We start from the raw sequence: 26,830 nt of genomic DNA on the forward strand, positions 1-26,830 counted from the left end.
CATGTGCATGTGCTAAGTTGACAAGGGTAGGGTCAACCGTGGTGTGCTCAAGAAGGTCACTTTTGGACGTCTGATCTCTAGAAGTGGAGCTGGTTGAGATGTGACATTGTGTTATTTCCTGCTGTGTGTCTTATACCTGTAGATTGATCAGGGTTGGATAGTTGTTCCCTGAAGTACTATGTTGTGTTGGAAGACAAGTCCCCTGGATGTTAGAAGTCAAGAATGGGGTAACCTGATTGCCATTTCATTTAAGAGGATTGGGACCATGAATCTTGTTATTCAAACACCACGCTCAGAAGTGACAGTTCCTTCAAGGAGTGAGAATATGAATATTCAAAGGTGGTTGAGGGATGATGTATGTCATGTTGAGACATTTGTGTACAACGCTTGGATATTGGTGTGGAGTTCCCATGATTGTTAATTTGAGGGGGAGTTTTGGTTAACCTTCTCACTTTTGGTCAGCCTAGGGTCTGGTGGGCTGTTGACCTGTGTCACATGGGTTCTGGTTGTTGTGTGACACATTTGCAAGGAAGGATTCATCTCTCTCATTCCTAAGGGTGAATCTAATCTGGAAAGACTCTCAAAACGGTTGGGGTGCTTGCAAGCAGAAAATGTTGACACAAGAAAAGTATTTTCAAAGTACTCTTATGGTGGAAGTATCTGAAAGGATAATCGGAAAAGGATTTAAGATCAATGTCTACTTGTGCTAAGTACAAGTATTTAATCGATTATCCTTGGAGCTCAAGATAACTGATGTTCTTAAAGATGTTGGAACATCTCTTCTTCAAGACCCTGTGTAGAATCACTAGAAGGATAGTACATTGGGTTATGATCTATCACTTTGGTGGCAGCAAAAGCGTATGATCTCTGAAAAGGTTTCTTGGCAAGAAACATGTTCAGCCTTGGGGTGTACAAGAAGAAGAAGACATCATAGTCTTGATGGTGATTACTTGGATCAGTTTACTTCTGATCTAGGTAAGGAAGTGCATTGGCTAATGCACACTGTGGATTTAAGAACAAGTGGCAGCATTCTTGACATCATGGAAACAACCTTGATTTAGGAAGTGGAATCCTTGGTATAGCTGAAGGGTTAGTTTCTAACCGGTCCTTCTGAAGACCCATGCATCAGAGTGTCTGATGTCTTTAGAGAAGAAGCAGGGATTCATCAAGGTGTGAGCTTGGATGACTTAACTGCAACCTGCAGGATGGAAGTTGTTTCCTCAAACTTGGTTCCACAATCAAGTCTATGAGAACGTTGAACTCTTGTTCTGTGAAGGGAGGAGGCTCTTTCAAGTGGCAGAAGAAGGAGCTGAATTCAACAGCTAGATGTTGAAACACAATGTTATGACATTTGGTTCAACATCAGAATCTTAGTTGGTAAAGTGGCACATCAACTTAAGATAGAAGTGTCTACAGAGTTGTAGATTGGGTACTTCAAAAAGATCGTTCTCATTGCAGTTCTTTGGAGTTGCTGGATGGAGAGGATGTTACATGTTCATGTCTTAGAGAATCTAAGTTTTGTTTAACATGTAGCTTGAAGTTCAAGTCTCACTTAGTACGCCAGAATATCTTTGGGAGAAGTCTGATAAACGTGGAGAGGTCAAAAAGTGGCATTTGACTTTTTCATATGAGGATTCATGAAGGAGGCAATCAACCAATGGCATTTGGTCTATCTCATAAGTGAGTTCGAAGAATCAAGATGATCAACATATGGCAGCTGATTATTCTTGAGGAAAGTCTAAGACAAATTACTTTTGAGCAGAAAAGTAGTAAGTTGAAGACAAAAGGAGGTGTTTTCTAGTCATCTCTTGGAGCTTGTGGTAGGAGTTCTGAGCTATCTATGGAAGATTATCTCTTGTAATGAGATGAGAATGTATATGTCCCAATTTGTGTCTGGGTTCTTTTGGATCAAGCTGGTGACTCAGTGATATCTGAAGATTATCAGATGGTGTTCTTTGTTGTGTTGTGAAGGATGTCCTAACTTATGTTAGAACATTTTGTGAAGTGGCTTTTTGTTCTGGTTAGAAGAGAGATTGACACAAAGTATGGATGTGTTCAGCCAAGAGGGTTGAACAGAGGGAGTGCTCTTGAAGACATGAAGATGCGTCTTATGTTTTCCATTCATCAAGTGGTCTGGGTTCTCTTTGAATCAGGAAGTATGTGAAGGTCCAACTTTGGGGTGTTGGATATGTTCATGTGTGATCTCCAAGTTTCAAGAGGAGAGTTGGTTGTTCATGACAGGGGGGTTCTGTCTTTGCACTGCAAGTAATCATCAAGCTTGTGGTCTATGTGTTATCAGATAACAAAGTATGGCACCTTGTTAGTTATTGGGATGATGTGGTGTGTGTCAAGGCTGAGTGAGCAGAAGAATGTCTGACCGGATGTCATGACATTGCCTTGGACAATATTGTTATTTCCTTCTGAAACTTACAGTCATAAGGAAATATGGATGTGGTGTGTCCCATTATGATATATTAGAATAAGCCTGAGTGTTACAGTTGTGTGGTACAGGGGGAGTAACCATTTACTGGTGTTTTTGATTTTGGCTGTAGTGGTGCCAGATGTCAAGCTATCACTGGAGGTACAAAAGTGGTTTTAGGAAATGATAGGAAATGATGATAGGGAGAATACATGAAGAATGCAGGCAAAAGCCGCGTTGAATGTTAAGACATTGCTTGCAACGTGTCTGACTGCATATATGGAATAGTCTACATGCATTGGAACTGTTGTTTCTGAAAAGAAACAATCAAGAGCTATAAAAGGTATTCAAAGATAGTCTGAGATATTGTTGGTGATTCTCTGACTGATTCTCAGCAAATATTTATGGATCTTGACCAAGCATTTACTCCTACCGTTAATTCCTAAGCACAGTCTGGCCTATTTAAAGGATGCATCAGCACTCCTCTTCTCACAAGAGCGACATTCCATTCCCTCTAAACCATGGGGTTTGTTAAGTTTTGGGCATACTGCGCCTGGATCTGGTTTTGTGAAGGTTTCACTTATAAATGTTTAGCTAAAAAGGGGGAGAGAAACATTGCCCTGAGGATGTACCAGAAGCAAGTAAAATATGGTAGCGAGCAGAAGTTGGTTTCAGGCACAAAAGCCACTAACTGGGTATATCACTTGTGTCTTGTGATCTGAGTTAAGAGGACAGTTGTGTCCTGTGATCTGAGTTACATTATCTATGTACTCAGCATTACATATTCTTCAGGAAGCTCTAGGGTTGAGGGGAAGGGTTTTGATGCGACTGATTCTTGTACAGCTTCTTCCTCATGTACACCAAAGTTGGTGTTGGTGATGGTGCTGACAATGACAAAGAGGAAGTGCAGGCCCATATTGGGATGTGGTGTCTAGTGTAATGTTTATTTGTTTTAGCTAAAAATTTCCAAAGGGGGAGATTGTTAGTACCTTAGGATTGACATTAATTTTGTAAAACAAATAATGTAATCACCTCTGTTGTTTTAATATGTTGGGTTGAAGAAGTTCAACATCTGGACCAACATGTCATGTAGAATGTCATAACATCGTGACTGTGACATCACGCCTGTGTATAAAACTGAATTAGTTAATTCTGTTATGTGTTGACTGATTCAATACTCTGGGATTAGTTAGAATCCTATGTGGCGATATTTGTGGAGGTCTTGAAGACTCAATCAGAATATTTGGTGAATATACAGGTTCTAAATATGGAGATATTTTAGGAACTAAAAGATTGAAGACCTTGATTGTAGCAGAAGGTTTCTGTTGGCTTTGTAACAGCAAAGGAGAAGTTTGCTACGATTTCTGAAGGCCCAAATCCAGTTGGGGGTTTAGGTTATAAATAGCATATTGTAACCTAGATTTTGTAAGTCTCAAATAATGTAAAATTAGGGGTGTGTGTGAGGTAAACCTCCCAACCTGTGGGATGGTTACCATGTGTTTCTCAGTGCTCAAAGCATAAGATTATTTGTAACTCAAAGCCTGTAGGTAAGAGTTGTTATGGTCTTGAACGAAGCTGTGAAGCAAGTTCAAGTAGTTTTGCATTACATTGTAATTGTTGTGATAGGAATGGAAACTGGTGGTTTCTATCTAGGAGTTCATAGGTATAGATTGCATTGGATATGGATTAAGTGAAGAGTTGTAAACGGGGGAGTTTAACTCTGAATTAATACTGCTGATAGTGGATCTTCTTCCTGGCTTGGTATGCCCCCATAGTAGGTGATGTTGGACCGAACTGGGTTAACAATTACTTGTGTTTTTACCTTCTGCATGTTATAATCCTGTCTGTTATAACTCAGTATGTATTTCAGTCTGTGTATCAAGAGAATAACAGACCTGATACAGAGCATACTGTCTTAATGTCAAACAGAATGTTTTGACATTCATCAGTGACAACATCTTTTACAATACAACATTTAGTACAGTCTGTTTTCAGGAAAATAACAGACTTAGCATATGGTCTATGTTCTGGACGTCAAACTGAATGTTGTGACATTCATTCCTGACAGCATATGCTAAATTGTAGGATGGTTAGTTTTTCTGTTTCAGTATTTTTCTCAGGCTATTTTTCAGGAATCCAACAGCTGAGCTAAAATCCAGGAAACTAACAACTGAGCTACAATTAATGAACCTAACAAATAGCCTATTTGTTAGCACCCTAGTATGTGGAAATTAGGTTAACTTGCTTAACCTTAATTTTAGCAAATACACGTACAAGGCCCAAGTGCTGCAATGTAAAAGTTCAGTCTTTATCTCAGTCTATTTTTCAGGAGCATAACAGACCTGACATATGGTCCATTGTCTAAATGTCTAATTGGATGTTATGACCGTTATCTCTGTCAGCTGATACTGAAGTATAGCCTGGTTGATCTTTAACAGTACAACAAACTGAAATGTTGTAATAGGGGATGTTCAAATCAATGTTGAGACATCATGCTGAGCACGGTGCTGGTTCAACAGAAGTAAGTGCTATGTTTGATTTATGCTGTGTCTTTGTACCAGATGGACATAACTGGGTGTTCTTCCATTCTATGGTGATATAGTAGCAGATGTCGTGACATCAGTGAATGTGTGCAGATTAGTATTGGGTTTTAATTTGTATAACTGTTTTGCTGTATTAGTAACAATGTTAGATCAGATGTCATGACTTGGAGTAGAACATCTGAACTCTGACTACGCCAGAATTTCACTATCCCAACCGTGGGTGAATCTCTCGTTGCTCTAAATTTCCATCTCCATTTTCCATCTTCTCTAGTTTCTACGCATTTCGCGATTTTAACCTTTTCGAATTGATTGAACGCATTTCACAATTTTCATTTATTAGAATTGATTGGTGTTTATATTTTTCTGCTCCATTTTTTCTTTTGTTATTGCAGTAAACGGGTTCACTCTATTGGAGTTCATTCGGTTCAATCAATTTCGTGAGAGGAATTTAAACTAAGTGTTGAAAAAATGAGGATTATGATTAAAAAGGTGTTTGGAAAAACCCCGAGGATGAAATTATGAAAGTTGTTATTATGAAATATGGTAAAAATTAATGGACTTGTATTTCTTCATTGTTTGTTTGTAAATCTATCAAACAGATCATTCCATTAAAAAGAATGAATAGACTAGAGAAGAGGATGAAAAACTACTTCATCTTGCTAAACTTATGCCTACTCATGGGAGAACTATGCTCCCAATATTGGTAGTCCTCCTTCGCATAATATTTTTTTTTACAAAATTTAGTAGAAATGACCAACTTCACTAACATTAATATTTTAAAAGACTAATTTGTAACATTTTTAGATAATGAAGTAAAATGAAACATTAAATTAAGTTAGAGAATTTCGTAACTAATTATACCTTATATATATATATATATATATATATATGAAATAAAGTGTGTAATAAGATATTCGTATCTGAGTTTATAGTCATTTATTTTAATAAGTAGTTATCTATATGTATAAGACCGTATTTATTTTACGAATTTCTATTCCAACCATTGTGAATAATTTTTACGAACCCGCTAAAAATGAATGCAATTATCTTTCCTGTTTATTAGCACCCAATATTAAATACACTAAGATCTCAATTTATTCTTTTAATCACCAACCATTTATCTTCGGATACATGCCTTAGCAGGGAAATGAACCAGATTTCCGTTTGTAAAACCGGTCTAAAACCAATTTAGTAAAATAGTATACCGGTTTACTATTTTTGGAGGTACATGAGCTGGTTTGGTTTTTTTTACCAAACGGGTCGGGCTTTTCAAAACGGTAACCGGTTCACCCGTGCTCCCTATTTATACATCTCGCCGTTCTTTCAACTCATTTCGTTCTCTGTTCTTTTCCTCATCGTCCTGTTCTTAGAGCAAACCCACACAGTCACATAACAAAACCCTAATTCCCAAAATGCCAACGGCGTGTACCGGAGCTGCACTAATGGGTTCTCTGCAACAACCTCTTTCGACGAAGCTCCAGAATCAAATCTACACCACCCATGGATTCTTACCTCAGCTTAAACTCAACAGTAGTTTCAAACCTTGCAAAGTTTCTCATGTTGAAGGAGCTGTAGTCACTGCCCCTCAAATTGGAGGTAACTCTAATTTTCCATTTCATTCAATAATTATACATCTTGTTGTATATTAATGTGTTTTAATCTTGTTTGTTGTTGTTATGATTAATATTTATAGACATAATTAATCACCAAGTCCCTTAACATAGTTTAATAGTTTAATCTTATCCAGAAGTAACTCCCTTAACTCCCTTAACTTCACTTTTGTTATCCTACCATATTTGGTCCTTCCGTTAAGTTCTGGTGCCGCGTGACAGCTAGGTCATTGATATAAATCTAAGTCAGCATATGAAGTTAAAAACTTTAACTGATACACGTTTGAACTGCTGGGGTTTTGTTATCGGAGGTTGAAAACAAAACCCCTCCGTTTATAAAATCTATTCATTTTTAACTAATATGTTGACTCAGATTTGTATCAATACATTTGTATGAATGACTTGCTGTCATGCCACGAAGTTAAGGGACTAAAACATTTAAGCCTAATTTAAAACTGTGTTTGAATAAATTTTTGTTATTATTATAAACTTCTAATTTTTGTTATCATTATAAAGTTCAAATTCAAAGATATTTGCCTTAGTGGTGATCTTGTTTGGTCTTGGAATCATATGTTTTTTACCATATCAGGTGATGGGTCTAGTTTCCTAGACTATGGTTTGAGTGAAGCTGATCATGAGGTTCATACAATAATTCGCAAGGAAAAAGACCGTCAATTTAAAAGTCTTGAACTTATTGCTTCTGAAAATTTTACATCTAGAGCAGTGATGGAAGCAGTTGGTTCATGCCTCACAAACAAGTACTCAGAGGGTTTGCCGGGTAAAAGGTAAATTCTATCTATCTTTAATTTTTCCCCCTCAAAGATTTTTTTTCTTTAAGAACTTCCTTTCTTTTATCTTTTGTAATTGTTGATTGAATTCTGTTCACATGTAAGGTATTATGGTGGCAATGAGCATATTGATGAGCTCGAAATCCTATGTCAAGAAAGGGCACTCGCTGCGTTTCATTTAGATGGTAACAAGTGGGGTGTAAATGTTCAACCATTGTCTGGCTCCCCGGCTAATTTTGCAGTGTACACTGCAATTCTTAAACCGCATGATCGAATAATGGTTAGCTATTTTTCCCTCGATTAAGTCTGGCTTTTCCGAATTTCAAAATGGGAATTCCTTTTCATGATGTTATTTTTGTAATATGTAATGATATGTTGCCAGGGTTTGGATTTGTCTCATGGTGGACATTTATCTCATGGATTCATGACACCTAAAAGACGTGTATCAGCTACATCAGTTTATTTTGAATCTATGGCTTATCGACTTGATGAATCAACTGGTGCTTATATTTTTTCATTAAAGTCGCTTCAGATATATTGACTTATTTGTGGAATAACTTGAGATGATTTTTGGAATGACAACTTGGAATGACAACAGGTCTTATTGATTATGATATGCTGGAGAAAACTGCTAGTATCTTCCGACCAAAGCTCATTATTGCTGGTGCTAGTGCTTACCCCCGAGACATTGATTATCCCCGCTTTAGAAAAGTATGTTCTTTACATGAGCAATTTATGGAATTATAATCCAATTATCTGCTTCTCTACATCTTGTGGTTTTTCTCTCGCAAAAAGCTAATTACATATTTATATATGCATGGAAAGATTGCAGATAGCATAGGTGCCTTCCTTATGATGGATATGGCTCACATAAGTGGACTCGTTGCTGCATCTGTGCTTGCCGACCCCTTTGAGTTTTGTGATATTGTGACCACCACAACCCACAAGGTTTGCTTCAAGATATTTGTGTTAGCTTTGTGTTTATGCACTCAAAATGAAAGTGAGAAAAATATGTATTTTTTGTGTGAAAACGTAATTCTAGTTACGTGAAGCTGTGAGTTGAGTACTTTCCTTTGTAATAATACTTACAACATTAATGACTTTCTCCAGTCTTTGAGAGGTCCTAGAGGTGGTATGATTTTCTTCAAGAAAGATCCTGTGCATGACGTTGATCTTGAGACTGCCATCAACAATGCTGTTTTTCCCGGTCTACAGGTTGGAATGTCCTCTAATTTGTTCTGTGTAAAACTATTCTAGTTGAGAAATTACACGAATTCTTATGCACCTGTGGAGTCGGATGCATTTGCTTCTTTACCATACTATTTTGTGGTTTTAACATAGTTTAGAATTATTCAGGGTGGTCCACATAACCACACAATTGGAGGACTGGCCGTTTGCTTGAAATATGCTCAGTCACAAGATTTTAAAAATTACCAAAACCAGGTATATATCAATGTCCCTTGGTTAAAGTTTGACATAAAGCACTTCCTAACAATAACACTCCTAAACCTACCATCATCCAGGTGGTTGCCAACTGCAGAGCTCTTGCTAACCGATTAGTTGAGCATGGATATAAACTTGTTTCTGGTGGTAGTGATAATCACCTGGTTCTTGTTGATCTGAGGCCATCGGTAAGCTTCTCCTACTTTCTAGTATCAATATAACAATATTTCCCTCTTCTGTTTCTCCTCGATCTGTTATAAAAATAACGTAAGTGTGAATTTTTCTCATAAAATTGCAATGCTATGTAAACTGTTGTCATCATGTGATTTTTCTTATTGATGTATATTCCTTTTAGTACCCTGACTGTATCTCATATTAATCACATATTCTTTAGGGTATTGACGGTGCTCGGGTGGAGAAAATTCTTGACATGGCCTTTATAACCCTCAACAAGAATTCAGTAGCTGGTAAGTCACATGCTGTTTTTGACATGACTTTTATGTAGAATATGCATAAATGTGTTTGTTATGCTATAGGGTTTTCATCTTTATAGGAATTTTGGATTCCCCTGCTATAGTTTCTAAGGAATATTTTCTCTTGTTTTTTTTATTTTTTTGCTTATTCTTTATGGTTATTACTGACATGTGGTGATTACAAAAGGTGACAGAAGTGCCCAAGTTCCCGGTGGCATTCGCATCGGGTCACCTGCAATGACAACAAGAGGACTTGGTGAGAAGGAATTTGAACTCATTGCAGACTTAATTCACGAGGGTGTGCAGATAAGTCTTGAAGCCAAAAGTTTGGCCTCGGGAACCAAGGTTCAAGATTTCTTGAACTTTGCGATATCTCCTGAATTTCCTTTGAAAGATAAGGTTTCAGATTTGCGAAGGAAAGTTGAAGCTCTTGCCACAAAGTATCCTATTCCTGGAGTCTAATCCTATTTAATGAGTGCCACAAACTAGAACACTGCTGAAAATTTTGATATGATAATAATTTACTCGTTTTGTTTGTACTGTTTTTAACATCCCTGATATACTTTTTAGTTCGTTTGTCTAAAAGCAAACCTTATCATGGTGTTATTGTTGCATGTTGCTCTATAAAAGTGGTGAGTATTGAATGCTGAAGCAATAGTTTGTTATACCAGATTTTAATTTGGTGAAATAATCAGTTCAATATTTGTAACCAAAAACCATCAAATTTAACATGTGAGCAGTAGATGTGTTAGAAATCAGAGGGTGTCATAGTTCCAAATCATACTCACAAAGGAGATATTGGTACTCGAGAGTTTTCTCTATATTTCGAGTTTTTGAAGGACTAACTACCTAACTACTTACTAACAGCCACCAACTAATTTTGAAGTTAATTAGTTACAACTAACTAACTAACTAATCAAGTAACTAACTTTACATTTCTACAATTAAGAACAACCTAGAAAAACATTTTCAACTCATTAGAAATATTCTATTTTTCTGTTAGACAAAAGTATATTATATGACTGATTAAGAAGCTGAGAATTCTATTAATTAAGGTGAAATTATCTCAACACAAGTTCCCCAAACCTCTGGTTCAAATGTTTTAAAACCCGGAAGGACTCGTGAAATAATTTTTTTAACATAAATCTCATATAACTCTAAAATCTAAAAACGATAAACAAGCACTTGTTAAAAATTTTAAAATAAATTTTATATAACTCTAAAATCTAAAAACGTTAAACAAGTACTTGTTAAAAAATTTAACATAAATTTCATATAACTCTAAAATCTAAAAATGTTAAACAAGCACTTGTTAGATGTAACTCTAAAATCTAAAAATATTAAACAAGCATTTCTTAGGAGACAATTCAGATTCGTAAGTATTTAAGTTTTTATTTGCATATTAGGTATTATAATTAAGGGTTTAAATGGCATAAAAGATACACAAGAGCAAAGTTAAAAAATTTGATTGTTGATGTGGGATGACTTCTCAGTAAATGTACCAATAATGTTGAAGTAATAAAAAGATCGAATCCATAGGGACTGTCTTCAAGCAGGATAAAATGTGTGCAATGTATAGAAAACTAGTAAAAATGAGGTTTTTGAGTTTCAATGTGAAAAGTAAATAAACGAGTAAACAATATCAAGAAAGCGGTCTTGGAATCCTTTCTTCCTCTATTGTTGATGTTTAATGCCTTATATGAATGGTCTTATCACTATAACACCATGCTGAATTAACAAAACCATTATAGTCGATCCCTTACGAAATAACTCACTAACTACTACTCAAAGCTTTCTATCCCTAGTCCTACAGCGTAAGCAGGGTTAGACGATGTATAGAATGTTAATTCTCTATGCCACTACTTAGGATCTCTTATTCATATGCAATCATCGTATGTACAACAATTGCGTTAGGTCTAACACATAGACTAATGATCAGTATTTCCTATGTGCCCAAAATCAGATTAAAATAGTATCTTATGTAAAAAACATTAAGAATAATAAACAATTGAATTATAGATAAAAAGGTTCATACAATAATAAAATCGACATAGGATCCTACAATATAGGAATAGGTTCATCATAACACAATCTAACCGAGAAGAGTTTAGCGACTCATAATGCAATTAACAATACCACAATTGATAGATGAAAATAACATATGAAATCCCTTGAAGTAATGGCCTCCAATGACTTCAAATGCTCTAAAAATCACCACTTGGGGCTCTCAAAATCGTGCCTTGATCTCCCAATTTTGTAACCCCTGTGAAAGTGTAGAAAATCTCCTTTTAAAGGCGTCAGGATGGATCAGAACACATCAGGAAAGCCTAAAAAAGTGCTTATCATGTGCGTGATACCTTGCATCGCGCGATGTAGCCTTTATATCACTACCACGTGCACGATGCTGCGCGTGATTATTCTAGTGGTTGTACGCTTTTGCTCCCTTTTTCACTCAAAATTTCACTAATTCCGCAATTTTCACACTTAGCTAAATTTTCCTCATTCTTTGGTCATTCTTCTTCATTTTAGCTCAACTTTCACTTGTTTTGCTCCGATTATTCGACTAAATATATGCAATGATGGACTGTCATCAATGTGCTCGCTAAGCGAGACTTGCAGAATCGAAAATAATGTTTTTACTGCTATTTACCCTCACGTAACTACCACCCACCAAATTTTTACTGTATGGCACTCGTTTTCAATTAAAACACCAAAAGGCACTTTTCAAAATTCCACTTACCTCTCATTTTCTCTCTCACTCAACACCAAACCCTAGCCTCCATTTTCTCATTTTCTCTCTCACGTCTCTCTCACTCTCAAAGCAATAAAGCATTCATACCATTCATTTCTCGTATGCACTCAACTCTCAGGTATGCAAGTTATTGTTTTTGTTTTATCATTTAAACCTTATGAAGGTTAAAAATTGGATTATGTTGTCACTTGAAGTAGAACTTAGAATCAAGATTTTGAATCTGTTTTAGGTTTTTATTCATGGTAGTGTATTTGTTCTATGTTAGATGTATAACTTTGTGTTCATTAATCAATTTTGTGGATCTGGTGGATAGTTGATATGCTATAAGGAAGCCAGTTTTTGGGCTTGCTCGCTTAGCGAGACTTTCTATGATAAGCGAGCCCTCGTTGCAAGCCAGGCTAAGCGTGATTTGTTGAACCCATAATTTAGGGTATTCTTGTTAGGCGAGACTTTCTCACTAAGCAAGCATAACAGAGCACCAGACTGAAAATTTGTGCAACTTTGAAAAATCTCAATAGTGTTTAATATTTGATAGAGATCTTTAATGCATTCTGACTGCACTCAACAGAGTAATATGTTTTGCTTGTTATAATTAACATTAGACATGTTTTGTTGTAGGAATGGCTCCAAAGAAAATCATTGCCTCTAAGAAACAAAAGACCGCCACCATCACTTCTAGGGAACCAAGGACATTTGATTCAACAAGATTTTTGGGTCCTGAACAAGAAGAAAGGTTTCGAGAGTTGGCAAAAAGAAAATTTTGGTCTAAAAAGCAGAGAACAAGGAGACTTTAGGGACATAACTCAAATAATTTAAATAAGGAAGTGAGGCATGTTGGTTAACCCTCTCAGTTACCTCAACTATGACATCACCCGAGAACTTTATGTTAATGTTCTACTATCAAACGAATAACCCTTTTCATTTACTACCATGGTTCGAGGGAGAACCATCCGCTTCTACCGGAATTCCATCAATGAATATCTAGGTGATCTTATCACTTTGTTGGATGGTGAGTTGTGTGCTTATGCAAGATACCTCGACCATGGGTCATGGAACATTGAAGAAATATCTGAGTCTATTTTGCTGGAAGGAAGGAGTGTTCAACTTAATTCTTCCGAGGTCCCCATTAGATTTTTAAGAGAGGACATGAAGCCATCCTCCCAAGTGATACTACTCCTGATACTCCATAACATTAAACCAAGAAATCACACTTCCTTCATACCTTTGGAGACATCATACCTCTTGTATTTCATTTTGAATAATATATAGCTCGGGTAATAGAGAATGAGCTCAAAATGGCCGCTGAAAGTGGCCATAATCCAGGAGCAAACCTTAACTACCCTTTAATCTTCCCCGACCTCATTATGTGATTATGTAGGGTTGCTTGAATGATTATCCCAACACAAGTACTTGACATCATTTCTAGAATGATTAATGATGTTTATGTCTTTGGGTACTGCATGGGAAAGAGACCTATAAGCACTGGTCGAGCTCCAGCAAATCCCTTATCTCCTTCAGCTCAACAAATCTTGGATTTTATGACTAGGATCCAGGGTTATAGTCACGTTTACTTATACTTGGGACCAGAATGAGTCTAATCAGAGTCTTTTTCTATATAGGACTCTATGTATAGGCTGCAACTGTAAATAGGGGGCCACAGGAGGAGGCATACCAGATTATGACCCTAGAGGCTTTCTAGTCGCATGTTGCTTGGCCCGGGGTCAAGCCATTTTATTATGGGGAAGCTGCTACTGGACATAGGGATGAAGATGGAGAAGAAGAGGATGAGAAAACTGAAGAAGGAGAAGAAGGATTGGAAGAAGAGACATAATTGGATGAAGGATCATAAGAAAGCCAGGAGGACATGAGTGATTAGTAGGAGATAGATGACTGAAAAGCTCACCACTACTGAGTGATATCTTTAAAACTTCCAGTCATTTATATTTCTTTGTATTATTCTTATATTCCTTATCTTTTGTATTCGTCAAACTATTTGGGATTTGTGTTTTGATGTTGGGATTTCTTGTTGGTGTTCTAAGAAACCATAACTTTTGAATGGTGGTTTATGTTATTTGAGTTTGTTTTTGAATTTGTTTCAAGTAGTAAGAAGTAGTAGTGTTTTTTTATTTCAATTGTTCAATTATTTTTCATTTTTGATGTCTGTGTTCAAACTTGTCTTCTAAAATTTCTTGAAGAGGAAAAGATTGAACACTCAAGATTTGAGTGAATCAACAAAAAGTGCAATGGTAATGATAAGAATTTGAATAATTGCATAATCCAAGGTACATGCTTATTGCTTTCTAGAATACAACATGAATATGAAACTTGTATTTTGCATAAAATCAGTTCATGCATTGTTTCACAATAACATGTTTTAGTTTGAATCACTTAGAACAAACCAAAAGGTGAGGAAGCTTTCCATTTTTCAATATATGCACGGGATATCGACAATTGCTTGTTTTAATTCGGTTGATTTATGTTTAATCTTGCAATTGTTTTGAATTGTATGAAAGCATAGAAAGGATCAATGCATTTTTTTTGAATTTGAGCATAACCACTTGAACAAAAGTAACCTACCTTGTGAGTTAGCGAGAATTCATTAGTCCCTTTGAGCCTAAGTGACAGAGTCTACATCAATTATGAATGGTAGAATTCATTAAGCAAGTCAAACACTTAGTGAATTTTCTATGTTCATTCAAATTCCAGTTCATAATTGATCATTGGATAGATTTTCATTCTTCTTGGAAACTTAAACCCTAAACCTTCATTGATTGTTTAATTTATGTCCCTTTCCCTAGGATAGAGGATCATTCAAATTAAAATTAAAGGTTTTGTTCAATTTGGGGAGAAAAAAGGAAAGGTTATTTCAAAAACAAGTAACATGAAAAGAAAAATGATGAATGACAAAATTTTGAAAAGAGGAAGAAAGAAAAATTTGAAAGAAAATAAGTGGAAATAAGAGATAGTGCCTACCATTTTGCATCAAGGGTGTAAAATCCAAAAGAGGAAAAAGGTGTAAATAAAGTTGTGTATTGAAAATAGCAAAAGAAAGTAATGTTCCTTTAGACTTTGGCCATTTTGGTTCAAATTCCTTTAGATATGCCATTTCTTTGTTAACTAGGACACAATACAACCCTTGAAAGACCTTAGTAATCTATGCTTTTGTTCTTTCAAAATGATATGCTTGAATGATTGCATAAGTTGATCAAGATGTTAGCAAGATTGTTGGAGGCGAGTTCAAGTCCCATATATTATTTTCAAATTCTTTATCCACTTACAAAGTGTTAGGTGTGATTCGTAATTAGATATGTTATTGCCTTGGAATGTTTGCCATGAGTTTTGTGTTTAAAACTCGTTTCATGGTCGTGGTTTGATTCTAGGATAGTGATAAGCATAACACTTGCATGTGCATTCTACAATTGAACCATGCATTTTCATCTTTTCTCTCAAATTGGTTGATCATGAAAAAACTTGGTAAATTTGCTCTTGCATTCAAATAAATTTTTGAGACTTTTGTTTGAGGAGAGTTGATAGGTTCCAAAATATGGTAAATGGACACATGGAATTAGTGCACTTATTGACTTGTTTCATAAGTTTTGAGTATCAAAACTCCAACCATAGTGCATATACTGGATACCAGTCATTTCTGCATTGCATAACTAATTATAACCATTTTTAAGGTATTTTTACTCACCTTGAAGATTGGACAAGCAAAGCATGGATTTGAGTTTCACTATTCTCGCCCAACGAGTATCAAGCAAGCTTCAGGAGAAGAAAAACATAATTCCAAAAGTATGAAAAATCAAGATCCTCGTTTAGCCAAAGTCCAAGCAAGTTATCACCCAGCGAACTCCAAAGAAAAATATAATGCTAAAAGTATGAAAAATCACCACCCTTACTCAGCCAAAGTCCAAGCGAGCTCTCGCCTAACGAGCCCACATCGAGCTCCAGGCGAGGAAAAACATAATGTCAGCATCTCTCAAATTCAGCATTCACGCCTAGCAATGTCAAAGCGAGAAAGCTCACTAAGAGAGCTAACTCTCTCTAAGTGATAAAATAAGGTTTAAGGCTAACATGGCATAACTTTAAATGGTGAAGAAAGGACATCTCACTAGGTGAGACTATTGGTCGCTATGCAGGATCAGGAATTCAGGACCAATATAAAAGCCATTTAAACACAACCAAAAAGAATATATCACATTTTTCAAAGATAGAAAACAGAGAGAAAGGAGTAAAAGTCAAAACTTATAGAAGTGAAGGTGGATACGCAACAATTATTGAGAAATCAACATTGATGTTCATTCATATCTCTTTTTCTCATTTGTACGAAGCTACCATGATAATGAGTCTCTCTCTCTCTCTCTCTCTCTCTCTCCCCCTCTCTCTCTCTCTCTTGTTGGGATTAGATGTAACTAAATGTACTTTCATGTATCTCTTTTGATCATTGTTATATATGAAGTAATTACTTATCAATCTTGATTTTATCTTTGTTTCAATGTTAACTTTATATATTTAAATTCCTATTGAGAAATACTGTTTGACTCTCGGTGTAGGTTAATCATATGTTAGAAGCTAAACTCTAGAGATAGACTTGGATCTAATATTCACCATGAGTATCAATTCTTAATGCTATTGTATTATTTAATAAGCTGAGAGATCGTCGATTAAACAATACAGTTGAACTCCTAACATTGTTTAGACATAAATAATGTTGTTGAGCATACGTGATAATATTGAATAGTAAGAAGACTTATATAGTTGATCAAGAATATACATGCGAACTAGGTTAACAAAATCTAATCCCAACAAGTTCTTATCTATGTTACTTTATTTATCATTTACCATTTTTACATCCCTTTACTTTTTGCAACCAAATATCTTACAATCATCATTTAAAATCGTATTAACTGTCATATGGTGAATGTACTTGCTAAAAGTACAATACATAGTAATCCCTTATGGTTAAGAGTTGTCAGAGGTTTTTCTGATGGTTATAGTGCTAGAGCAAGCTCACGTGAGGTGGTGAGAAGCTTTGTATACTTTTGTTTACGGGTGAAATTGAATCTCCCTATCAACCTTAGGGTTAAGGTATTTATAAGAATCCTTTGGGTCTGGATATCAGGTTCCAAAGAAGTATTATCTACTCTCAGAAGCGTAGAAAGAGGGTTTATACTTTCCATGTCTCTTGAAAGAACGTGGCTAACTTCTTTTAACTCACTCTCTCTCGTACCATTATGGATTAGGACATATCACCTTCATGTTTTCGTAGGAAGGCGAGTGATATGGAGAATGGGAACCATAACTAAATTATGGGCATCCGTTCCAACAAAATGGGTAACCAGGAAGCTGACGAGGGTGATGTGTTACATTTTTGTCCCTTAGTGAACTTTTTATGCCGCTTCTTGTGGGGAATTTATAAATATATTAATACACAAACTCTCAATCACAGGACATTTGTAAAGGGAAAAGTGATTTAATCTCCTGGCCCTCCACGAAGTTTCAATTGGAATTCCTCAAGCGAGACTTCTAGTTTAATCCTTCAGGCGAGACTTTAAGTCGAGTCCCTCATGCGAGACTATAACTTTAGTCCTTCATGTGACACTTTAAGCTGAGTTCCATAGACGAGACTTCAAGTTGATTACCTCATACAAGCTTTGAGTTAACTCCCTTATGAGAGACTTCAAGTTGAATTCCTTATGCAAGACTTTAATTTGAGTTTCTCATACGAGACTTTAAGTAGAGTCCCTCCAGAGATACTTTATGTTGATTCCTTATTCCTAGTGATGTAGGAACCGTTGTATGAAAGTTTAGTATTTGTATTTCCCTTTAAGGAATTCAAGGATCTTCCAATGGAAGTTCATCATTTATATTACCCATTTGAGGGCGGAAAGAATCTTCCAATGAAAGTCCATTATATATATGGGCGACAAAGATCTTTCAATGAAAGTCCAACATGTATATTATACTTTGAGGGTGGAAAGGATCTTCCAATGGAAGTCTAATATTTATATTACTTGAAAAGTATAATAATTTGATGTAAATATGGTAACAATTAGTTTTAAAGGGATTTGTACACTGGTTGGCTAATCGTCTTTCGCCCAAAACAATAACATGAAAACAACTAATTATAATAATATCTCAGATAAACTGAGTTCCATGTCTTTAGGATCAGTTTTCCATTCAGCTCTTCAAGCTTGTAGGCCTCATGAGGTAGTTTCTGATATATGCGATATGGGCCCTCCCATTTAGGTTGTAGCTTCCCTTGCTGGACGGGCACGACCACATGCCTAAGCATAAGGTCGCATTCATGCATCTTTCATGGGATCATCTTTGAATTGTATCTTTGACCGCTCTTTGCTTGGTGAAGAATTCCCTTATATCGGTGATGTATTGGGTCTCGTCAATTGGGTCGGCTACGCATCTAAGCCCATCTTCATACTCCTCTTCATTGAATTAAGAACACCTTCATGTGGGTGTGTAGATTTCACGAGTAACATGACATCAGCGTCGTATACCATTGTGAATGGAGTCTGTTTGGTGGTTGAAAGTGGGTGGTATGATACGAACATAGTATTTCATGAAGTTTTTTGGCCCATAGTCCTTTAACTTCTTCAAACTTTCTCTTTATTCCCCCAATATAACTTTGTTTATTGACTCGACCTTCTCGTTCGCTTGTGGAAGATAAAGTTTATTTGTACCCCAAGGTCATGGCATAATTCAGTCACTACAGAGCTGACAGATTAAGTATCATTGTTTGAAATAATAACTCATGGTAAATCGAACCTGCACATGAGCCACTTCTAATAAAAGTGGCCGATTCTTTCTGTTGTGATCTTCGCGACGACTTCAACTTTTATCCACTTTGTGAAATAGTCTATCCCGATATATCTCTATAAGAACTAAGGTAATTTCATACTCTCATAAACATCTTAATATGAAAGAGCTCTTTCCTTGACATCATGGTATACTTTTGTACATGTTTTCAAATCCTTTTAGCTTCTAACTCTTCCGGAGGTAATTCATATATAACTTTTAAAAAAAAAAGAAATTCAATGATAAAAAATTAGGAACAATTCTAATTTAGTCCTTTTTTTGGAAGTGGGAAGTACCTTGAGGGGTGGGAACTAGATTTCTCCTTTATAAATCACCAACCCAGCCCATTAGCATCACTTCACCTTCAATATTTTTCATCAAAACCACTAAACGAGTAACTTCACAATTCATTTGAGAAAGAAAACGAGAGAGAGCAAAAATGGTTGTAGAAGACACCCCCAAATCCATCATCACCGACGATCAAATCACAACAAACCCTAATCGCGTTATCGAAGACGACAACAATCTTGAAGAAGGAGAGATCCTCGATGAAGACGATTCCTCCGCCACTTCCAAACCCGTCGTCCACCAACCTCACCTCCTCGAGAATTCTTGGACTTTCTGGTTTGATACCCCCGCAGCAAAATCCAAACAAGCCGCTTGGGGTAGCTCAATGCGACCCATCTACACTTTCTCCACTGTTGAAGAGTTTTGGAGGTAAAGCTTCTATCTTTTCACTTTTAGGTATTTAGGGTTACACTAAAAAATTTAATTTATTGTTTCTTGAATGATTTTCTTTGTTTTTCAGCATTTACAATAACATTCATCATCCTGGTAAGTTGGCTGTGGGAGCAGATTTCTATTGTTTCAAGCATAAAATTGAACCTAAATGGGAGGATCCCATTTGTGCTAATGGTGGGAAATGGACTGCGAACTATCCGAAGGGAAAATCTGATACCAGTTGGTTATACACGGTATGATTTTGAATCTGTGTTGAGTGTATTGGTTTTGATTGTTTGTTGTGAAAGATTGGTTATTATTATTTTTTTCTTGTTAACTGAAGTTGTTGGCAATGATTGGAGAACAATTTGATCATGGAGATGAAATTTGCGGAGCGGTTGTGAATGTAAGGGGTAGGGCTGAGAAGATTTCTATTTGGACTAAGAATGCTTCAAATGAAGCTGCTCAGGTAATTTCTTGTTTTTTCATTTCCTTCTTTTGGTTGTATAAGAGCTAGATGGTTGTTATGATGTTTATCAGTAATTTTCTAACTTTAAACTTCTTTTGGTTGTTATGATGTTAATAAGTAATTTTCTAACTTCTTGAAACTTCTTTTGGTTGTTATGATGTTAAGCATGAAATGTGCATTTGTTATGTGAATCTGAGTGTCACCCAAATGAAAGACCTATAGGAGCATATATTTACACTTCACGAGCTTCTTAAATGATTCACATTTTTTGTTGTTTCAATGACTGTATTTCTTGTTTTCATGTAATATTAATGAATTTTACCATGTTGGGCAATTTGGTCCCGGTAACTCACTATATTTCCTAGTGATCTCTGATATTGAAAATTGTCGAGAACATTAGTCCTTTTGGGTCGACCATTTAAGATCTCTGATATTGAAAATTGTCGAGAACATTAGTCCTTTTGGGTTGACCATTTAAGTCCTTAAATTTATCATGGAGGGGGCTAGTGTGATCGAGAATTTAAATTACTGAGACCACTTGGTAGTTTCATTGATTTCAAGGGCCAACTGTACCATATGAGTGGGAGAGGATGAGTGTGTAGTCAAGATTGAGTGCTGGATCATAAGATCGTAAGAACTTACGTGCCAAGGGTGCCTGAGAGTGCTATGATATGAGAAAGATTGTTTTTGTTGCTAGTGTGGTCAAGATTGAGCTTTTTGAAGCAAGATCGTAAAAAAAACGTGTTGGGCCTTTTCTTTGGGGCCTGTATTTTAATTTTTATGTTATTGTGTATGTTTGTGTATAAATATATGAAATTACTTTTGTTTTTCCTTTGGTAAGACCTTACGTGCCGTGATAATAATCCGAGTTTTTATGATCTTTCACAAGCTGGCCGATCTTAAATTGGTTGTGACAATTCCATTTAGTTCACTTTTGAACTTGCCAAACTAGCTTTCTGTTATGACTTATGATGCCATGAATTAGCAATATACCACATGATTATACCAGATGTTGTGGCAATTCCATACAATTTACTCTTCAACTTGCCAAGCTTGCTTTCTGTTATGATTTATGACGATGAGAATTAGCAATAGACCACCATATGTATCATTGTATGCTTGTGCTGGTGTCCGTTTGAATCTTCTGTCTGAACTTGTAGCAACTTGAGGAACATGTAAACTTAATTTTGTTATATTTCAGGTGAGCATTGGAAAACAGTGGAAGGAGTTTCTTGATTATAATGAGACCATGGGCTTTATATTTCATGTAAGTAGAACTAACTGGAACTAACCGCGTGGTTTCTTATTTGTGGCACATTATCTTAAGTCATCCTAACTATTGTTTTTGCAGGATGATGCAAGGAAACTCGACAGAAATGCTAAAAACAAATATGTTGTGTGAACTGTATTGCGTTCTTACATGGTAGCAAACTAGCAATTGCATGAGATGCCTCTCCGATATTCAACATGTTGCTTAATGCTTTCTAAGCCTTTTAAATCTCGTATTGAGTAGTATTTCCAGATTTGTGTGCGGATAATCTTTTGACTGTAGACGATGTTTCATCAATAATAGAGTGATTTAGTTAATTGCTTTTTTCGATTGAATGGCAAATTCATACATCCTAGCTTTCTGAATATCTGCTAGACCGTTTTTTTTACTTGCTGTTAAGTTTTGGAAATTGCTTATGCGTTCTGTTTTGATTGCAAACTCGTGAGTGAAGAAGATTTGGATTAAATACCCACCTCTACTCAAGCGATTTGGTTGTTAGGGAAATTACGTATAACTTCGTTAAAATGGATCCATCCAAGAAAATACCACCTCTAATCTATTGCAGCCAGACTCGGTGCATAGATTGCAGAATTTGGAACATTTTATGCTTCAAACCTTGGTTCTAGTGGCTTTGTAACATTTTGTAGTTTCGGATAATTCAGACGAATTTTTCATTTAAAACTGATAATTAGAGTCTAACATCATCAATATTATTCAATTTTTATTTGAATTGAATTTAAACGCCCTAATACAGTGCATATTCTAGGAGTTCACCCTTGAAGGATAACGTAAGTGTTATTTCGTTCATCAATAGCATAAAATTTAAGCATAATCTCAACATTTAAGACTGATCAATATGAGAATGAAGAGCACAAACACAATATTTTCGGTTTTAAGCATAATCTCAACATTTTTATATAACAACAGACAACACTAAGTCTACCGTGCTTGCTAAGTTTCCAGGAGGATTCCTCCATGTAGATCCCCATCAGGACTTTTTTTATATTCCAATAATAGGGCACACATGATCAAAGACCTGATTACAATTATTGTATGATTCCTTTTTAGAGGATATATAAACAATCAATACTGGCAGAACAAAGGTTTGTCAAAAAATTTCCCCTTCCTCCCAGCCTCCTCCTCCGCCGTTCAGAACCTCCTCATCTTCATCTGCGACATAATCTTCCTTGATAAATAAACCAAGTCGCTCCAATGGGTTCTCAAACTGAAGTTTATCCAATCTTCCCATTGCAGTTCTGTAGCCATTTCTACCGCCCAGAGCCTTATAAGATAGTGTACAGCCACTCAAACTCTCCAGTTCTTTCACAACCTCCAAATTATGTTCGATGTCAACTGATCTTTTCATCTACAAAAGACAAACAGTGAATATTCATTTCACTAATATACAGATGAGTTGCAAAATATATAAATATATGACAAGAATATAACCTTTTCTATCGCAGCCCGTGCAGCTTCTCTTTCCTTTTCTATTTGTTGCCTTGTTTCTTCTTCGGCTCTCATTCTTGCAGCTGTTTCAGCAGTTTTAATTTGGGCTTCGATCCTTGCTTGCTCTGTTATATGCAGCATGTCATAAAGGTTGTTATCATAATCGAATTAAACTCAATTCTCATAATCCCAACCTAAAGAAATCACTTAAAAAGAATCTAAAAAAAACCACTGCAAAAAAGTGCGCATCATATTATATTGCTAACCAATCCAAAATCACATAATACTCCCTCTGTCTTACCCCATTAATGTTACTCTTACAGAAAAAATATTGTATCAAAATGAAGGACATTTTTTTGTTTTCAAATAAATATTAATTATTCATTCCAATTGTACCATATAATAGTTCACTTTGCATTTATTATAATGGTGAATACACCAATGCGCAACAAGGATAATTTGACAAAATTACCAATATTTTTCTCTGAAACAGACAAATGTGACAGTTTTTATGGAACAGAGAGTGCTTCAGTATATCTATTTGCAAAAAACTCGGTTTATTGAGAAACTCCGGGCATGTGTGGTTTACACAATAGATGGCACCTTGTAATATACACATCACAGATAAAATGCATGAAGTGCATGTTTTTATTGAAATTAAGAAAATTGGAAAAATGACACTGAGACAAGTAGTTCTTATGATGAGCACTCGAGTTCAAAAAGTACACATGTTCTATCAAATTAAATTGTCTTCCAAGTAAGAGATAATATTCACCTTCACGTTGTATCCTTTCCAGTCTCTCCTTTTCAAGCTGCATTTTCAAAGGATCCCCTTTATCACCCTGAAATGTGCAATGAAAAATATATTAGTAAACCACACTACATTACAAAAATAGCTTTTTGTTAAGGCAAGAGTAGAGATAAAGCCATACATGTTCCAGAAGAGTCTTTTGTTGTGCTTTCAATATGGTATCCGCAAAGCGACTTTTGAGCATAGCAGCACGGAGAGCCTTTTTAGGTGAAAGCTGGACAGGAAGAACAGTGGTGCTCCATACTAAAACATAAAAAGTATTAAACCATCACTATCAGACCTCATCACAAAAAAATAAAATTTAATCGATGCTTACTAGACAGAGAAACTGACCTTCACCAGAAGAGGCGTCAGTAGCAAGAGTTGTATGCTGAGAACTAGGACATGCGTGTTCACTATCTAAAGAACTTACAGCCCCTTTACATAATATGAACATTAAGTATACCATATCAGCAGTAACGTAAGCGGGTAGAACACAATATTTTACAAATCATAATTCTTCTCACCATCAGAACCAGGATCAGATTTCCTCTGCAAAGGTGATGTACATTTAGTCTTGCAGTCCTGATAAAGATATTATACTCTTATTAGACTTGAAAGTAACAGGAATATCTTAAAGTTACATTTAAGATTGCTAATGGTATGTTATTAAAACCTGTTTCAAAGCAGCATCACTACATGTTGTTGGCTCCCTAACTTCAGATCCTTCAGAAGACATAACAAAGTCAAACCAGAAATATAAGTTAATCAGGCAAACCATAAAAGACTAAGCATGTAAGCAAACACAAGATTGTCTAATTAGCTAATGGCCCAGGAGTTAAAATTGCTAGACATGAACAACAGTGTGTGATATCACAATAAATATTTCGCTTGCATGTAACAAGACTCTATGAAAGACAGGCTTTTCTTAATAGAGCTAGAACCAGAGAACTGTTCTTAATCATGATTACATTTTCCACCTGTGGAATACACAAGTAGTAGCTCTTCTACATAACCATAAACCTATACAGTACCCTTAATGCATCATACCTTTAATAAAGTCCTTCTGAAGTGGTTTGCAAGGAATCTGTGATAATTTAGGTACATCCACCTATGAGCAAAGCATTGTCAATATACATCTATCCAAAATAAATAAAAGAAACAAAAGTTCCAACTCACATTAAGGTGACTGTGGATAACAAATTTGGCAGAAGCATAAATTTTATGTCAATTCATGTAAATATATTGCATTGTAGCATATTTAAATAACGCTTTTCTCCTCAGAGAATACAACACTTACTCTAGCATCTCTTGGTGTCAATGAACTAATCTTATGAAATCCTTTGTGTTCAGATGCTCGGGACCTTTTGGTCAAGGAATCTTTATGCCGGGATTGTGTACCAATACAACTTTTTCTCACAGTTTCTTTAATTATTCCAGTCTCACTTTTCCCAAGCTCATCTTCACAATTCCATTTTTTATCCATATCTTTCCATTTTCTGTCAAACAATCTGTTAAGATCCTTTGCCATCAAATGAACATCATTGTTTGGAGGATTATATGTCATGGCATTTGAAAAGGTCAATCTGACATCAGCTGCAAACTCCTCTTTGTTATGATAAATATTTTTCTCCAGCTTGGATTTAATTGTGCCTAAATCCATGGGATGAGATATGACCGTAAAATAATCTGGAATGTTCAACGCTACAGGATCCACTGGCACCTTAAACACCCAGCTATAGTGATGAGATGTTAAGCATTTGAGTATTGCAGCACACATCTGTGACCCTTTCCGATCAATCTTCTGCCTTTTATTCTTTGGACCCTCAATATTCCCAGATGGTTCCCTTTTCTTGGAATATAGCGGTGAGGACTTTTTGATAGGATTACAGGGTCTATTTGCATCAAGTTGAGACACTTTCTCTCCAAACTGACATTTTGGCCCAGAAACAACTTCTATCCTTTTGGTGGAGAATTTGATCTTCAACTTTGTAGTTGGTGCAATAGTCTCTGTGGCAATCATGGTGATATAAACGGTGAGTGCAAGGACACTCTCCAAATTTCCAAGTTCTCAAAAGTCAGACGACTTTAACTCCTTTGACACAAAGGCATCAAGGAAACTATCAGTCCATATGAAAACAGATCACCTGGACAGCCTGAATAAACACATCAAAAAGACAAAGGCCATCATTAATTTCAAATCAAAATACTTAAACTCTCTCCAATGATATTGAAAACTAACCTTCAAATAGCTTTTTTAAAGGACCTTCGAATATATGAGTAAATAGTTATAAGATTTAATTCATAAACACAATCACACAAATATTTTTTCAATCATAATCCTTAAATCAGTACAAACATTTGACATCAATCATAATATTTCTGAAAGTTACACAAAGGATTGGTTGGGATTCATTAAGAGAGTATACAACTTCAATGTATCAAAGATTCAAAACTAAACTCAAAGTCTAACTAATGAAATTTGTTTGCCTAAAACAATATATCATCTATATAAAAAGGTTATTTGATGTCCGATACACGGAAATTGAAATTGAAAGCCCAAAAAAATCACTCAAAAAATTAACAATTTTCTGGAAAGTAAAATCATGGAGATTACTGTAATTAACAAACATATCCAGCCCAACATCCACCCAAGAACGATATGAGGCAATACACAAAACCGCAAAGCATTATAACCGACAAATCTCACTAGATCAAGTAATCAAAAAAGTTTAAAACTACCTCAATTTCACATCAAAATAAAAAATTGGAGAGAAATTCACCCATCCCCGGTTTCAAATCGAACAGGAACAGAACAATAAGACAAAACAAACACGAAAATAAAAAATCTTTTAGGTTACCAAGCGAAACCCAATAACAAAAAATAAACAAAAAGAAAACAGAAAGAACGGAAATTCGAGAGACGGAGAAGAATTAGGGTTTAAAAAGGAAGTACCTTAACTGAACCAGAGATGAAGGGCTGCGCAGCCCTAGTCGAACGTCGACGGAAAGAGGAAGGAGAGAAACGGCACCACTGCGATTTAGGGTTTTTAGTTATCTATACACACTACGCGTGAGTGGGATTGACTTTTGAGATTTTTTTGTTTTGAGACTGATATTTTTGGTTTTTGTTATTCTAGACTCAACTATTTTATAGTAGTGCTAGTATTTCTTAGTGTAAATATAAAAAAGTTATTTATTTTAGTTTGATGATTGAATATAAATGATGTGAATCATAAAAAAATTGGAAAATATTGATGCTGATTTGGTTTTATTTTTATAAAATATTTACGA

At 35.7% G+C, this 26,830-nt stretch overlaps 3 protein-coding genes and 1 long non-coding RNA gene across 4 annotated transcripts; 3 read left to right on the top strand and 1 right to left on the bottom strand.

Annotated features, from left to right (window-relative positions):
• Positions 1–6,071: 6,071 nt before the first annotated feature.
• On the top strand, positions 6,072–9,927 carry LOC127080097 (serine hydroxymethyltransferase 3, chloroplastic). The gene is made up of 11 exons (XM_051020428.1): positions 6,072–6,558; positions 7,162–7,357; positions 7,466–7,640; positions 7,743–7,860; positions 7,959–8,071; positions 8,186–8,308; positions 8,471–8,575; positions 8,717–8,803; positions 8,884–8,991; positions 9,198–9,270; positions 9,464–9,927. Exons 1-11 carry the CDS (start codon positions 6,375–6,377, stop codon positions 9,736–9,738), a joined length of 1,557 nt encoding a protein of 518 aa, XP_050876385.1. The 5' UTR covers positions 6,072–6,374; the 3' UTR covers positions 9,739–9,927.
• A 2,017-nt stretch (positions 9,928–11,944) lies between these two features.
• LOC127080108 (uncharacterized) lies at positions 11,945–14,154 on the top strand. Its single transcript, XR_007788006.1, has 2 exons — positions 11,945–12,146; positions 12,647–14,154. It is a non-coding gene; the product is annotated as an uncharacterized LOC127080108 (long non-coding RNA).
• A 5,016-nt stretch (positions 14,155–19,170) lies between these two features.
• On the top strand, positions 19,171–21,666 carry LOC127080120 (eukaryotic translation initiation factor 4E-1). The gene is made up of 5 exons (NM_001426872.1): positions 19,171–19,558; positions 19,650–19,815; positions 19,905–20,030; positions 21,232–21,297; positions 21,382–21,666. The coding sequence occupies exons 1-5, from the start codon at positions 19,281–19,283 to the stop codon at positions 21,430–21,432; spliced, it is 687 nt and encodes a 228-aa protein (NP_001413801.1). The 5' UTR covers positions 19,171–19,280; the 3' UTR covers positions 21,433–21,666.
• Positions 21,667–22,127: 461 nt separating this feature from the next.
• Positions 22,128–26,706, bottom strand: LOC127080111 (transcription factor GTE9-like). The gene is made up of 10 exons (NM_001426871.1): positions 26,493–26,706; positions 24,837–25,692; positions 24,587–24,647; positions 24,213–24,262; positions 24,064–24,121; positions 23,891–23,974; positions 23,679–23,800; positions 23,522–23,588; positions 22,750–22,871; positions 22,128–22,666 (listed from the first exon to the last, which is right to left on the bottom strand). The coding sequence occupies exons 2-10, from the start codon at positions 25,557–25,559 to the stop codon at positions 22,409–22,411; spliced, it is 1,545 nt and encodes a 514-aa protein (NP_001413800.1). The 5' UTR covers positions 25,560–25,692; positions 26,493–26,706; the 3' UTR covers positions 22,128–22,408.
• Between the last annotated feature and the right edge of the window lie 124 nt (positions 26,707–26,830).

Source organism: Lathyrus oleraceus, chromosome 1 (assembly GCF_024323335.1).
Source record: "Lathyrus oleraceus cultivar Zhongwan6 chromosome 1, CAAS_Psat_ZW6_1.0, whole genome shotgun sequence".
Lineage (NCBI taxonomy): Eukaryota > Viridiplantae > Streptophyta > Magnoliopsida > Fabales > Fabaceae > Lathyrus > Lathyrus oleraceus.